The sequence below is a fragment of the Berghia stephanieae genome, chromosome 6, assembly GCF_034508935.2.
Source record: "Berghia stephanieae isolate SIO BIC M18660-M18661 chromosome 6, UCSD_Bste_1.3, whole genome shotgun sequence".
Lineage (NCBI taxonomy): Eukaryota > Metazoa > Mollusca > Gastropoda > Nudibranchia > Aeolidiidae > Berghia > Berghia stephanieae.
In genome coordinates this window covers 31,999,355-32,016,340 of record NC_088365.1, presented here as the reverse complement: position 1 = coordinate 32,016,340, position 16,986 = coordinate 31,999,355, and the positions used below count along the sequence as shown (strand labels likewise).

Sequence of the window (16,986 nt, the reverse complement as noted above, 5' to 3'; positions counted from 1 at the left end):
AGATCTATGTACACGGTAACTCCGGTAACTGGTTTGCCGCTACAATACAAGCAATGGATGCACCTCGCTCTGTATGTGTGTGTTATTTTTTAAAAATCAAAAAATACAATATAATCCATTAAAGGCGAGATTCAAGGTTACCATGTATGTTACTGTTACCGTGTACGTAGATCCTGAGGCTAGGTGCCCAGTTGGTTACGAAAATAATGATACCAAAATATCTGCGATATTCCTCTTTATAACGAAGTTATGCATCTTTAATTGAACCCCCCTAAAACTTAGTAAAAACGTACGGCAATTTCCAGTCATAACTTTCTTATGGGCGAGTTGGGTCACAATTTGACTCCCATTGCTGCTGCTCAAAAGTTACCGTGTACGTAGACACTCTGTTTAGTTATGTAGACTCTAGTGTTCAGATTAGTTTTGGTGGAGTAGATATTGATAATGACTAATGAGTTGCCTATATCATATATATAGTATATGGCTATGTCAATCATGTAGAGATCCTTTGATGATATAAGCCTACCCTTTGATATATGCATTCGCATTTCCGTTTTCTATGGTCACTCATGGCTAAACTCTGCACTGAATCAGAAACTATTTCATAGGTCCATCCATACCCATATTGTCATATTTCAAACTTTTGTTCTAGGAGTTCTTGTTTTTTGATCGAAGAATGATTGGCTATTGAGAATCTTGTCCATTCAACGATTGGTATTTGTGACAGCTCATGTGTCAACAGCTGTCAACTATGCCTTGAGTCATCGTTGAAGCTTTAGAAGCAGAAGACGGTCGTTGGATAGTGTGACAATCACCACCTTGATGAATAGGATGTAAACAATTATATAAAGATCAAGAAAATCGGCCGATAAATAAAACAGTTGCTAAAAAAAAAGCTAAAACAAACAAAAACAATTTTTAAAATCAGATTTACTTGTAAAACAGTTGGTTTTTAACTGATTTTTCTGAAATAAAGACAAATGTTCATCTTTTTTCAAGCTGATTTCATTTCAGCAATGTGACTTTCAAATTCCTCACAATTATATTTTTTATTTTTAGATTTTAGCTATTAGGCCTACTCATAAAGGTGTTACATTTTTTGCATAACAATAGTGTAATCCCTTGACGGCTGGTAGCGTCTTTGTTTCCACTGGCTGGTTAGAGAGCCTGTGATTGGTCAAAGACTTAGGGACGCTTGACTCACAATTCTACAATAGACAGCAGCAGTAGATCAAAGCCATTTTTCTTGGTTTCAAAGTAATAATTTCGCATCAGAAAAAAATATCTCTGAAGTTCCTATATCTCTATTACAATAAAATTGATACCACAAATGACAAAATCGGCCCACAAATAAGGGAGTTATAAACTATTCATAATAATTTTTTTAAAGTTTACAATAATTGTCATCAAAGTCATTTTTCAACACCAAAGTCGTAATTTTTGTCAGATTTTTACCAAACAAAGTGCAATGTCAATGATTTTCACCCACAAATAAAATAGGATCCAAATCACAATTTATACAACATTTTTTTATTTATTGTCGGCAAATTTATGAAAATCAAACCTGAAAACATCCTACGACAGTGACAGGCCTGTCATTTCCTTCACAACGATTGGATTTTACTGACTGAGGCCTGTCTTGACTACCTCGGCAATGAATATTTGGCCGTTGTCGGTTTTTGTCGGGTTGAATCTTAAAGAGTTAAAGGTTGAAAAATGTCATTCTATTTGCCTTTGTAATTTACTGACGGACTTTATAATAATAATAATAATAATAATCTTTATTGTCCAAATTAAAGGCAATTCATGTGAGGTAAACAATGCTCAGTTTGGTTCATGGTATGAACATCAACACATTTACAAATACAGACACAGCCATACACGAACATACACGCTTGCACATTGTTTCTACACGTGTATACAAAAGAAATGAGCGTACATACAAACACATATACATACATACATACATACATACATACATACATACATACATACATACATACATACATACATACATACATGCAGACATACATACAAACCAGCATATCATCGTATATGCATGCCTACATTCATACATACATACATACATACATACATACATACATACATACATACATACATACATACATACATATATACATACACACAGACACACACACAGACAGATAGAACGATACGATATATTTGCTGGGACAGCAGATAACCATATTATAAATATAGTGTCTTATATTAAGAAGAAGATGGCAATGATTGTGATGATGATGATGATGATGATGATGATGATGATGATGATGATGATGATGATGATGATGATGATGATGACTACGATAATGATGATGATGATGATGATGATGATGATGATGATGATGATGATGATGATGATGATAACGACGGCGGCAATGTCGATGATGATGATTCACGACACTGCTTCTCGTTATTTTCATTGGTTGTCTCATTTTTCCACAGAAGATTTGTTAATTAATTTTATGGCGGTTGGAATGAAGGTTGTCTTATGTCGATTTGTCCGACATTTTGCTTCTAGATACCGTCTTCCGGAGCGCAGAAGTTGGAATTTTTCGTTCAGCGGATGCCTCTTTTCGTTGATAATGTTAAAAGATTTCTTCTCAACTGCATTAATATAAGTTGTGTCAAGGCTTCTAAGGTCTGTGTTAATTATTTTTGAAGCCTCTCTGAGGGTTCTATGTAGTTTGGATTTTTCTTTTGTTCCACAGCTTCCATACCACGTTGTGATGCCAAACGAAACGATACTCAATATTAATGACTTGTAGATTTGTATCATGGTCTTTCTGTTCACATTGAAAGACCTTAATTTTCTGAGTATATACAAGCGCTGGTTACATTTTTTGATGACATTGTTGGTGTGCGATTCAAATCTTAGACTGTTATCTATAATTACACCAAGGTATTTAAACGTTTCAACAGTTTCAACCGCCTGATTGTTAATTTTTGTTATTTGTCTTGCTCTTTTTCCTATTTTTCTGTGATCAAACAGTTGTTCCTTTGTTTTTGTTACATTGAGCTCTAGACAGTTATCGGCACACCATTTGCTGAATTTACTAACTTGCTCAGTGTATTTAAATTCGGAGACGGAATCATTGAGCAGGCCGAGTATTGCGGTGTCATCAGCATACTTGATGAGTTGGCAGTTATCAAAGCTAGCCACACAATCGTTTGTATAGAGGATGTAAAGTAGAGGTGAGCTTACACACCCTTGTGGGCATCCGTTTGAAAGAGTTTTTACTGATGATATGTTTGAGCCTACTCTGACATGTTGGGGGCGATCGATGAGAAAGTTGTTATACCAGTTGATGAGGTAATGGGGAAGGTTTAGAGCATGCAGTTTACTAATTAATATGTTGGTTTTCATGGCATTAAAGGCAGACGAAAAATCGACGTATAGGATTCGGCAGTAGTTGGCGGGTGAAACATCCAAGTGATTTGATATTGAATGCATCACTGTGAGGAGTGCGTCTTCCACACTAAGATTTTGTTGGTAGGCAAACTGATATGGATCAAGTATGTGTTGGTCATATATAAATTGCAACAGCTCTCTTTTCAGAATCTTTTCCAGACATTTCATAATAATTGATGTTAAAGCAACAGGTCTATAATCATTCAGCTGAGTTGGTGGATTCTTTTTGGGTACTGGAATTATAGTCGATGTTTTCCATATAATTGGGATTTTCTGTTCATCTATTGAACGTTGGAAAATAGGCAAGAAAGGGACAGCTAGTTGGTTGTTACAGTTTGAAATGAGTTCCCCACTAAGTCCATCTGGACCTGGTGCTTTTTTCTTTTTACATAATTTAAGAACATTGATGACCGCCTCTTCTTCGATTTCTGGCGGAGGAGACGTATTTTTTGTTATGATATTAATTTTTGAAAGTACGTTGTCAATGGTGTCGAATCGACAGTAAAACTTATTTAATTCCTCGATATTCATATGTGTGTCATTGTTAAAATCTGTCTTTTTGTTGTTAACGCCACCCATTTCTTTAATCATCCTCCACGCCTGCGATGCATTTGAATTTTTAAGGTTTGTTTCCATTTTATCTTTATATTTACGTTTTTCTTCATAAATTACCCTCTTTAATTGTTTTTCTGCCTCGTGCTGCTTGTTTTTGTCCCCACTCATATGAGCGATTTTCTTCATATTTATAAATAACTTAACTCGTTTGTTGACCCAAGGTTTGTTGTTGTTAAATATTTTAATCCTTTTAGTGTCCACGCACAAAAAAACCTAAAACTGTTGCATTTCTGGTAGTAACCACCATTTGGATTTCAAAACTGGCCTCAGATTGCCGCTAGGATTTGAGTAAGGATTTTGCTGGAACGAATTTCAGGAATGCGGTATACAACTTTGCCCTGAATTTAATTTTATTAAAAAGTTAAGATGTTAAATCACGTGCCATCACTGGAATTTCGATTTACAAATTTCTAAGTTTTTCATTATCCAAAGCTAAAGTATACCCTATTTTATCCTTGATCAAAAGATGTACTAAATTGACATTGATAGAAAATAAGACATAAATCACTAAAAATCAATCAATAAACAAGACATCTATGGAACTTTTTCTAAGACCAATCACTCAAAAGTTTAAAAAAACCAGGTCACAACCACTAGGCCATTTATCAGCTCACTGCTGGAGTGCCAAATTGACGTTTACCAAAGTACCTACTCGTACCGTTAAGTGAGTCTAAGTTACTACGTGGTCCCTGACGAGCGGAGTAATTTTACAGATGGTTTCTTAGCTATATAACATATTTTATGATGCTGTTGAAGAATGTCGGTCAATTCATTTATTTTCTAATTTTGCCAAGAAAAAAAATATGACAACAACAAACAAAACAAAAAACTACAATAAAATGTTGCCATGCAAATGCAAAAGGCTGTGCTTATTCCCAACCGCAACCGGTGTAAAATTTGCCTATTCCCAACCGGTGTTGAGGATAGTAAAATTTGCCAACACCCAACACCAGATCTTCCCGTTTTATACATTTTATATTTTATACTGATAGAACTACAATATACCGACAGAAAATAGTTTTGAAAAGGATGCATCACATATGCCCGCTTGGCATTTTAAATTCCATTTGGAAAGTGATGCCCAGAGACCACAAACTTGTAATACTGAAAAAAAATTGAATTTTCCGTGTCTTTAAGAACAATTTATTGGCACTTTTCTTTTCTCCTTTTTTTTCATTGATAGGCGAAGCAGATTGGGACAGGGGGTGGGGGGGGGGGGGGGGGGGTCAATTCATGCATTGTAGTGCCACACAAAGTGACGTAGCCCAAAGGCCTCACTTAGCTGTGTCATTTGTCAAGAGAGGGAATAGAATGTGAAATCATCATCTCAACATCACACCAAACATGAGCACACATAGGATAGTGCTCCTACTACTAGGACTTCAATATTTCCTTGATCTTGGCTACAAGTTGGTACAAGACCATCAAATCAAAAGAAAACCACTGACCTCCTTTAGCTACCTAATGCTTGATGAAAATGCAGTGAAACAATGAAATCGAATCACGTGACTAAAATCTCGCTGTCTTGGTCTCGTAGGCTAGCTTACAAAAGAAAACACTGGTTGGAAATAGCCCAATTCTACTGTTCACAACACTGGTTAGGAATAGGTAAATTCTACTGTTCCCAACACCGGTCGGGTATAGACACTGTGATGCAAAAATAGGTCAGTTTTATAGCTGTTAATTTAGCCAATTATGATAAAAGATTGCACCCAAAGATTCCATATTGTTTTTCTGGACTTCCGTTGTGCAAACACAATCAATGGTTTTTGTTATTGTTTATGTGTTTCTGTATTTGGTCATCGCAAAAATCAGATCACAAAAGTTATAGTTAAAAGATATCTGTATGTCTTTGTTATTAAACATTATAAAATAAGTGATGATGGTGTGCGACTAAAATTTAAAACCACAAAAGATGCGTTAGTGTCAAAGGTAAAATCAATTTTCTTCTAGAAAAACATGATTATCCTTCTTAAGTTCACCATGATTGAAAAATTTAACAAAATTGTTTGATTTTCCATTCGTGTGAACTTGGAAGAATTAATAAATATCATGACTAGTCGGACTGCTCTGTAGCGTAGTGTTTGAAACTCCCAGTGGATAGCAAGCAATTGCTAAATGTCTGTTTCACAAACTCTAGCTCCATTGGCTTAATGGCTCCATCGGACATTTTAAAAAAAAATGAGAGATTAATAAATTGATAAATTAACAAATAATTATTTTTGTAAATTGATGTTAAAAAACTTTTTAAAATTTGTACTTATATTGGGATTTACCACTGGATCTTCTTGGGAGTTAACAAATTAACAGCTTCAGAGCCACCTATCTGCTGGTGATATTTAATCATGCCTTTCTAGAATTTAAAAAAAATCTAGATGATAGATGCCTTTTTATTTTTGTGGTTTTAAATGTCAGTTGCACACAATCAATTAGTTTTTAAATTAACAAAACCATACAGGTTATGTCCTTTTTATAAATTTAGTGTCCCTATTTTAGCAATTACTAAAATACACCTTTGACTAAAAATTTTTGCGTGATATCTGGCATATCTTAACACAAAGATTGGATAGAACTGAAATTGAAATCAATACTCGTAAAATTACCACATCATCAAAAAGGGTACTTATTCGACTCCATCATGGTTAATAATTCTATAGTCATCATGGATTCAGTTCATGCCATTGACAGCCTCCTTTTGTCACTCTTGAGACCTTGTAAGTTGAGGTTTATATTGTTATTCCAGAAAAAAAGACATCATCATCATCTATGACAACCAAAATAATAATATCAACAGCATCATTATTATCTTCATCATCTGGGTGGGGTTCCTACCTCCCATAGTGGGCAGGGAGGTACTTCCAACTTGCTTTCTGTCTGTCTTGGAATGATATTACATGATTTTGTCCAGGCCCTGGCCAGATACCCTAGCTGGGAGGGAGACAGTCTAGTGTATAGTTAGAGTTTTGGGAGATGATATTTTTTTCCTTGTAAATCATCTCTCTGTTATGTACCATTTTGTTTTATTCTTAACATATGGTTTGTAAACATTTGAGTGTATTCCTCTTAGTGGGGACTTGTGCTGGTGTCTGTATGAGACTTTTAGGTGATTTCAAACTAAGTACACTGATAGTGTGCTCTTGGAATCTACATCTGTTCCCTATTTGAACATTTTCCCCTTTTCTTACTTTTTCCTCAAGTCCTTTTAATTGTACATCTTGAATGTTTTGACTACCCAATTTTCTTCCTTTTTACTTGCGCTGATATGACCTAAATGTGTTGCAAGCGCCGTAAAACCCTTAAAAACAAAAACAAAAACATATCTTCATCATCATCATAAACAATAACAATAATAGTAAAATAAGTATTTCTAAGGCACTGTTTGTAGGCCTCAAAGCATTTTATAGATCAATAGCATAAAAACAACCCAAGTTTCATACTAACAACTCTAAATTCTGTAGAATACGATCTTACAATGGCATATCTTTCACAGTATAAGATACTAATCAGAAAATGAAAATGCAGTAGTTGATGTCAAAGGATCGTTAAAGGGTCTACATGATTGAAATGACAGTATAATATAGGGAACTCATTATCTTCTGCCCCCAAAATCATCTGAACTTGAGGGGGTTAATAATTGGGTAGTCTGAGTCTTATGTTTTGTTTTTCCTCTGTATATATTTCAAAAATGTATGTTCAATTAAAAAATATTTCACTGTGTTTTATTCTTTCGAATGTTGATTAAGCTGAGAAAAATAATACCCAGTGATCAAATTATAGTTCCATTATAACCAAATATGTTGTCAACTTTTATTTCAAGATATTTTTATACATCTCTTTCATTAAGTATCTTCTTTTACTTCACAGAATGGGAAACATTGTTATAGAGTTATACTGGAAACATGCACCAAAGACATGTCGTAACTTTGCTGAGTTATCAAAGAGAGGCTTCTACAATGGTGTGAAATTTCACAGAATCATCAAAGACTTTATGATCCAAGGTGGAGATCCTACTGGCACTGGTAATCCTTTTTGTTTTGTTAATAAGATATTTATTGGCACATGATTTTAAAATGTAAAGATGAGCGTGTACTAGAAACTTGGTCTTAAATGCATGTCAATATTTTGACTGCAATAAATTCTTCATATAATCTTTAAATCTGGTCCAGTTTTTTAGCAATACTTTTATTTATTGTTGTGGTTTGGTCAAAGGCATTCTATAACTGAATTTAAGCAAGTTAACAACAATTATTTTCCCTGTTTTAGGACGAACATTATCTGATCTGCATAATTATCACGACAATCCAGGCTCTAGCATTGGTTCATACTCATATTAAAATGGTGTATTTTAATGGTTTAGCTATGAGATGCAGTCAAAGGAATGAAAATGGATTGCAGCTTTATGCTTAAGTTCATCATAATTGCAGTATATTCTTTTGCAGGTAGAGGTGGTTCTTCGATTTATGGAAAGACTTTTGAGGATGAAATAACGGAACTCAAACATACAGGTATTTCCTCATGAGTATATACAAATACAAGATTATTGTGGTACAGTGGTCTCTTTTTATAAGCACTCTGGCTAGAAGAGCATGGTCCAGCTATAAGCACACTCGGGGTGTGAAACAGAATGTTTACTATATAAATTTACCCCTTTTATAAACACGCTCACTGAAAAGACTCTGTTTATATGCCCTCTTAATTTTCTGACCATTACTTTAAAAATGCAAAAATGAAAGAAAATAAATAATTAAAAGGGGGGAAAAAAACAAAATTGATAGAAACCATCACAATGATCTGCACGTAACGTATGATTCACACTTCACTACTCCATCATTGCTTCCCTTTGCACAAAACAATTAACACCTCAGTGGTGCGAACAATGTGCGTCTGTCGTAAAATCTTTAGACAGACAAGAAAGGGTCTGTTTACCCTAAAAGAAAAAAGGATATATGAAAACGCAATGTGTGTGGCCAAATACCTGGCCCACAAGCAGATGGACAGTCGGTCGCTCGCAAAGCCCGCCTTGCTTAATATATTTCGAGGCGATTGGGGGCGTGGCAGTATAAAAACTCGGACAATTTTTTTAGGATTTTCGCTGTTTTGACGTCGGATTCGTGATCAGCATCAAATTTACAATAGGTTTGATACCAAGAACTATGATTTTTCTCCAAAAATTGATGAAATTAGAAATAAATTTTAATTAATAGTGAGGCTATGTGGTCGACAGAACAGTGCCCATCCTGTTCTGTGATGGGGTCTAGTGGTATGACTCTCGCTTCGGATCGGAAGGTCCAGGTTTCGAGACCCGCTCTGAGTAGCGCAGAGTTGAGTCCTTGGAAAAGGCTCTTTACTCACATTTTCTCACTGTACTCAGGTGTAAAATGAGTACATGGCCATTCGTTGTCTTTGTCGGAAAAAAAAATTGTAATATCGCCTGACAGGCGTCATGTCTCCTCCTTCATGTTTAGTATTGCTGTTGGCTTGGGACCCCTTGTAAAGCGCTTTGAACACGTCTAGTGGATATCCCGCCAAATAAATACTGTGTTTTGTTTTTTTTAAATAATATTTTTATAAATTTTGAGTCAGGAAGAGGTAGATGAACAAAAGGTTTCGTTCTTGGTCACCGTAAAATTTATAATGGATTTCACACAATATAAAAGTTTTCCGACTTTCGTAATTTTCAATGTAATTTCATAATATGACAATTATTAACCTTTTTAATTTTTTTTTTGTTTTTTTGTTGTACTTCTTTTTTTTTCTCCTTGTTGACGCGACATCATGGTCGACCTTGACACAAACATAATTTGGGATTGGCAGATGCCAAAAAGCCTTGACTACGTGATGACAGGGGTGGGCATTGATACCAACACACAAAGTTGGATGTAACACATTGAATTATAGTCTACAAACAACCCCTCCCCTCCCCCCCCCCCCCCCAAAAAAAAAAAGAGCTGTGTAGTGGGGGGATGCGAGTACCTGCCACGGGAGCACTGTCGATTTGTTTTATAAATAATAATAATAATAATAATGCTTATGATGATAAATAACAAATCTTTATTGTCCACAAAATGGAAAAATTTCCATGGTCTACGTTGCTTTTAAAATTAAATCTGATTGCTAATGTATTGATGTTATGCGTATTGGAAAAATACTCACATCTCCATCTTGGTATAACATACTAACACACAAAACTGTGTAACCTCGAACGTTTATAGTCTGATTGATATAATTTAGTGATAAGTTAATTATAAAAATGGCTGTCTAAAAGCAATAACAACGGGTTGACTAATGTCAAATTCATTGATGCTCTGTGTTAAATTAAAATACTCACAACAAAGTCCACCAGCCGGAGATAACGCTCCAGCTCCAAAATCTACATGGAACTTTGAACGTTTATAGTCTGATATATTTTAATGAGAACTAATCATAAAAATGGGTGTCAAAAAACAATAACAATGAGATGAGTGGCGTCAATTTTGTTCCTTCTATAAATATCCAAGAACTTTACTCACTCCATCCGTTCTCTCCTCCTTCAATACATCACTTTCTTGTGCGGCTATGCATGTGCTCTTATGATATGACACTCACCTTTGGATCGGATGGTACTGGGTTTGAGTCCCGTTCTGAGTGGCGCAAAATTGAAAAGGCTCTTTACTTGCATTCTCTCACTTTGTTCACGTTTAAAATGAGTACCTCGCTGTTTACAACGTCGTCTCTGTCAGGAAACACTTGTAATATCAGTTTACAGTTATGTCTCTTCTAATATGTTTTGCTGTTGGTCAAGGACCCTTATAAAGTGATTTGAACACCTATATTGAATATAGCGGTATATATAGCGCAAATAATTTCTCTCTCTCTCTCTCTCTCTCTCTCTCTCTCTCTCTCTCTCTCTCTCTCTCTCTCTCTCTCTCTCTCTCTCTCTCTCGACATTTTACATTATTATAGCTATTGCTACATATGATACGAATGTCTTGGACGGTTATTGATGCTATGAGTTTAGATATAATGCTCACAGCATCCGCCAGTCGGAAATAACGTACCGTCACACAAAACTACGAGTAACCTTGAATGTTAAAAGTCTGATATTATTTAGTGAGAACTAATTACCAAAATGGCTGCCCTTAATACAATAATAAAGAGTGAAATGATGTCAATTTCGTTCCTTCAACAGTCTAATTGATATAATTTAGTGAGAAGTAATCACTATTATGCGCAAGACGAAAGATAGAATAGAGAGACAGTAACTGGGATCGGTTCTGTCGGCCACATAGCCTCACTATTAATAAAAATTTATTTCTAATTACACCAATTTTTGGAGTAAACACACAGTTCTTAGTATCAAACCTATTGTACATTTGACGCTGATCACGAATCCGACGTGAAAACAGCGAAAAAACTGTCCACTTTTTTATACTGCCACGCCCCTGATCGCGGATCACCTCAAAAAATATCTCACCGTGTGTGGGCAAAAATCATCTGCGATCAACGCAGGGATCGGGTCACATCGACCCAGCAGTGCCTGTTCGTGGATAGTACCGCGATGAGATCTGTGCGTGTATGGGCCCTCTTAAATTCTGCATGATATAGCAGTGATGATAATCTTTCCCAGAATTTTTTTTTTTTTTTTTCTCAGAAATTTTCCGCTGTTTTTGCTGTGTCAAACATTTTTTTCTTATAAGTGCTCAGGCCAGTAAGTCGAAGTCCGTGGGAAAATCGTTGTTATGTCTTGTGTCATATTTTGATACCTGTGCTCAGTTGCATTAATTCTGGTTACACTCCCATTTTATGATGTCAGGCTAGACATACTGGCACCAGTTGTAAAAAATGACACAAGACCAGTGGTGGCCTTTGATAACTTGATGTTTGAAAGGGATGGGGCTAAAGTTTTGTTTTATTTTGTTTTTTCTTTGTAGCTATAGCATATTACAGTTGTCGAACAATAGATGAATTTAAATAAAATGATTACAACTTCCTTCTACTTGAAAGAGAAAAAAACTACCCTAGCCAAGTAGTCTCTCTCTCTCTCTCTCTCTCTCTCTCTCTCTCTCTCTCTCTCTCTCTCTCTCTCTCTCTCTCTCTCTCTCTCTCTCTCTCTCTCTCAGGACTGTTTGCTTTTTTTTAAACACCAAAATGAGGCTTTGTGGAATCTATGTCATGATCTTTATATCAAAACTAGCGTCAAGTGAAGAAAACAAGCAATTCTTATCTTCATGTTATTAGTATTATTAGATGCCTCTGTTACAGAGAGATAATATTATATTATAATTAATAAGGGTGATCAACGTATTAAATTCTTTTTACCTATATTTTTCGATTTATCAAAGATTCATTAGTTTCATGTATAAACTGCATTACCAAATAACCACAAGGTTTCATTTACAAAGATACTGCAGCCTACTTTGTCAAGAAAAGAAAATAGTTTCAGGCCTTTTGGTCAAAAGTTATAATATTCTTTTGATGTAGGTGTAGGCCTTTAAAATCATATAAAAGATAGGACAATATTTACATAAAATTTAATTACACCTATATCTCTTATTATGAGTGTGGATATGCTCTTGTAGTTGCAATATATTTTAATAATAATACATAATATTATGTAATTATGACATTGATTTTGTTTTGACTTTAACCGATGGACCAATTCACTTTACTCCTTTTTGACACTTTGCCATTAACATCACTGATATAGATCTTGATACTTGATTATCTTATGGCTTTCAGATACCATGCTTTTGCCCAAATATGTCTGCGCCTATGTTATATGTATATAATATATTTTATTTTTGGTGTTGTTGCAGGTGCGGGTATAATCTCCATGGCTAACAGTGGTCCAGGTACTAATGGAAGCCAGTTTTTTATCACATTGGCACCAACACAATGGCTAGATGGAAAGCATTCCATATTTGGGCGTGTCTCTAATGGGCTTCCTGTTGTACAGCGGATGGGGAAAGTGGAAGTGGATGATATGGATAAACCAGTGGATAATGTAAAAATTATCAAAACTCAAATAAACATGTCATGATGAGAGGACTAGTGCTTCATTACTATTGTGTGTAGTGCAACTTCTTTTTCACAGATACAAAAGTGATTTGATTAGGATTACATAATGCACACCATAAAAGGTAACCGGATGTAAATGCAAAATTGGGACCAGACCAATAGATGATTCACTTTCGTCCTGATACAGTTTCAAGGCAGGCACAAAGGCTGCATGCACCATAACAAAAGAAATGAAGAAGGGATAGAAACTGATAGGCTCTGCAAAAGAATGAGTAACAAATGAGTAGAGTAAATAAAGGCATTATTGAAATGAAAAATGAAAAAGAATTGAATTGGTAACAATGAGAAAATTTGAGTGATACACCTCTTGCGGCACCCAGATTACCAAACGTATGACACATAATTAAGTTTTAGTTTGTTTACATCCACCCAGCATTTATTTTTTATTTTTTTAACCTTCCTCCTCTTGAATTGTAATTTTGATTTTGTTCTTCTTTTCATTGAAGTGAATATTATCTGAAGTAAATTAAAAAATCAATTTATTCAAAAACTTTTAACACTTGGCTGGTTGGAATTCCTGGTGGCCAAAATGCAGTGATATTATGTTAAGATAGATGAATTTCAGATTCAACAATCTTTGATTAAAAACTGATAGAATGGGGAGCATAAAAATCCTCAAAATCCTATTTTGTTTTTATAATTTCAAATTTGTAATACCACTCAATTATAACAAAAGCTGGTCCCAAGTCCCGCTGGCATCATTGTAACTACAGATCTGTCCCTACAGATTGTAAATGATAATTTTGTTTTGCCTCCTAGTAAATTGCCTTTTTAATTTGAACACAAAACATATTGTAAGTTGGTGAGGGGTTTTTTAAGGTAAAAGGTGGAAATCCTGAATATTGTGTTGAAATATTTTTTCTTGAAATTTGGATCATTTTGAATCAAAAGTTTTAAAAAATAGAAATTTGTTGGAATGTTGTGTCAAGTTTGCTGAGGTTAAAACTTTGTTTTTAACATTTAGCACTTGATTATGGTGCATTGCACAAATGATGTATAATTTTATTGTTTTAGTAGTCCTTCAAAGTTTCCTTTGTGGCTTTTAACAGAAATGTCTTGTTACCCTTTTGATAGAATGCAAGTCTATTGCAAGGTGTATTTCTCCACATCAACCAGACCCAGCTATCCAATAACTGTTGGGTCGACAAAGGGGTAAAAAAATCTGAATTGGATCTAGTCCTTATGTTTGTGAGGTGAGGGCGTTACCACCAAAACTTCAGGACCCATCTCATAGTTTTAGTGATAAATATCAAATATTTTATCCCTTACAGGTACATTGAAAGATAGATACAACAGTTGAGGGTCAGGTCTTGTTATGTCCAAGGCCTTGCTAATACTATGTGTTGTGTGTGGGATGAGTATGTTTCAGCCAAAGTAATTTGTTCTAAGCTTTTAGAGTCTGGTGTCTCGGAGTTATAGCGCTATATTATAAGTTTTCAGCATTATTATTATTAATACTAAATGCAAAGTGTCATATTGGTAATTCATAATGTAAAAAATGAGACTTTTCGACAAAGTGGAATTTTTCTTTCTCTTTTTTTGTTTTTGTTTTTCGAATTTGAGGTTTCTTTAGATCAGAGCTTATTGAAAATGAGTTCAACTTTATCTGGTTACAATATTTTTATGACAATCGTCACCCATCATGCTGAATCGTGGTTGACCCATGAGTTTTGTTTGGTGTCAATGTAAATATACCACTTGCTATGTTTAATTCATGTTCATTCTTTCATTAATACATGATACTTATTTTATGATCAGGAACATTTGACTTTGTTTCTTTGTTTTTATCTTTTTTGCGGGTTGCTTGAGTGTTCGATTATGTGTGTTCTAAAACTGTCATCAAGGGCATCTTGCCTATGGTATGAGGCTCTTGCCAATGCTTCTACTCCCCTTTCAAGTCACTCTCTGTCCTTTTCTTGTGTCGAAATAAAATGGCATAGTTTTGCCTATAGCTTGACTGGGATCTTTGCTGACAAGAAAACAGTCAAATACAATGGTTTAATTTAGATCTATATAGATATTAGAAAGAAATTGTAGCAATCCGCTAAAGAAGCAGAGATATACTCTGGCATAGGAACAATTAAGGCCTTTTATTCCCCTATACTTGTTGCCTCTTTCTAAAAGCTTTCTTTCGCTCTGGCCTTAGCTAGGATCCTTTTCTGTGGGTCAGGCAGTTGGATGTGAGCAGATATGTGACCCTGGGTGGAGTTCCTGACCTCTCATGGTGGGCAGGGAGATACATACTGTGTCTTCTATCCCCTTACGTCTGTTTTCCAACATGCTTTCTCTCTTTGTCTTGGAATGAGATTACTTGGTTTTGTTCTGGCCCTGGCTGGGAGGGAAACAGTCAAATGCATAGTTATTTTTTGGGAGATGATATTTTTTTCCTTGTAAATCATCTCTCCGTTATGTATCATTATATTTGTTATTTTTGTATTATGTATAATGTAAGCATTTGAGTGTATTCCTCTTTGTTGGATTTTGCGCTTGTGTCCGGATGAGACTTATAGGTGATCTCAGACTAAGTACATTGGTGGTATGCTCTTGGAATCTACATCTGATCCCTATTTGTTCCCAGTTCCCCTATGTCTTACTTTCTCTTGGGTGCTTTAATTGTATTTCTAGAACTTTTTACTATCCCATTTTCTTCCTTTTTACTGGCGCTGATATAACCTAAATGTGTTGCAAGCGCCGTAAACCCTTAAAAACAGATATGTGACCCTTCGCCTCAAAACAGTATTAAGTCGGATTGGTGAAGATGTTGAAAATTGAATTTATAGCCAGAAATATCAGACTTGTGTTGAGTTTCTATGATTTATTGAGGAGAATGGCAACCATATTTTAGGATGCTAGTGTCAACAGTTCATATTTTTGACCAGTTTAACATTAAATTCGGCTTTTAAGCATATGGTTCGTTCCGACATAATACTGTTTTGAGACGACAGGTCACATATGTTTTTCTTTTTTTTTTGTGGGAGACACAAATTTGATTTAGTTACCTCTCTTGGTTATTGTGTATTAGTATGTGAAACCAGCATCAATGTTTCCCTTTGATAAGAGATTCCTTTACATCTGTTTGAGATAACTGAAAAAAAACGCCTCGAGTGCCATAAACAAGGATAAAGTTTGCCTTTCCTTGGGAGAGAAATTTAAATCTAACATCCTCCTCCTCCACTGGTTAACTCTTATATTTTTCCCATTTGCATTCCATGGGTTGTGGGACGGACTATAGCACTGCGGTGCTGCATTGTTGGTGAAGCCTGGGTTATTCTAGTCTTCCCTTGAAATAGCTGGTATGGCGGTTTTTTGCATCGCTTGCGGCCGCAAATGTGTGCACCATAAAAAAATGGATAGAATCGTCTTGCATTTTCCAGGCTTGACCGTAAAAGAAACACTGCAGTCCGCTTAAGATAAACTCCCGAGGACAAAAAAGAAAGTTGATCTCCTCCTAGGTTTATTTTATCCAAAACCTCGAGGGGAACAAATGTATTAACTTTCCTTACACTCAGTGACACAAATGTATGTTTAATGGATTTGTTGTCCTCCTTTAATGAATACATTTCCAGAAAGACGACCAGTTTCCTGGTAAGCTTGGCTAAACTAAAATCTACTTATTAAATACTTGTATTTTTATTAAGAGTTATCATTCTTAAGGTAACATAAATATGATGATCTAAAAGCTCAGCAAGTCTGAATGAGAATGGAAAAAAGTAGGAAAGTTGAGACGCTATCATTACAAGACTAAATGGTCTAGGCTAATTGAGTGATGAGTGCCAGTCTCGTTCGGGTTGTGGGGTGTGTGCATGGGTGACACAATGAAGAGGGAAGGGATGATAGACAAGTGAACAACCTGTATGGGGGTTGTAGCACAAACTCATGTT

The 16,986-nt window shown here is 35.3% G+C and overlaps 1 protein-coding gene across 2 annotated transcripts in view; it reads left to right on the top strand.

Moving 5' to 3' along the window:
• LOC144974865 (peptidyl-prolyl cis-trans isomerase-like 1) overlaps nt 1-14,866 on the top strand; it is a 15,391-nt gene extending 525 nt beyond the window's left edge. Inside the window, exons 1-4 of one of the 2 annotated variants that reach the window (XM_078918243.1) lie at nt 5,613-5,712; nt 7,913-8,067; nt 8,488-8,553; nt 12,844-14,866. In XM_078918243.1, the coding sequence (XP_078774369.1) occupies nt 7,914-8,067; nt 8,488-8,553; nt 12,844-13,067 (444 nt within the window). In that variant the 5' untranslated portion in view covers nt 5,613-5,712; nt 7,913 and the 3' untranslated portion in view covers nt 13,068-14,866. Of the gene's footprint in view, nt 1-5,612; nt 5,713-7,912; nt 8,068-8,487; nt 8,554-12,843 lie in introns of those variants that run through there. The other variant, XM_078918242.1, reaches the window with a different exon arrangement.
• The last annotated feature ends 2,120 nt before the right edge of the window (nt 14,867-16,986 follow it).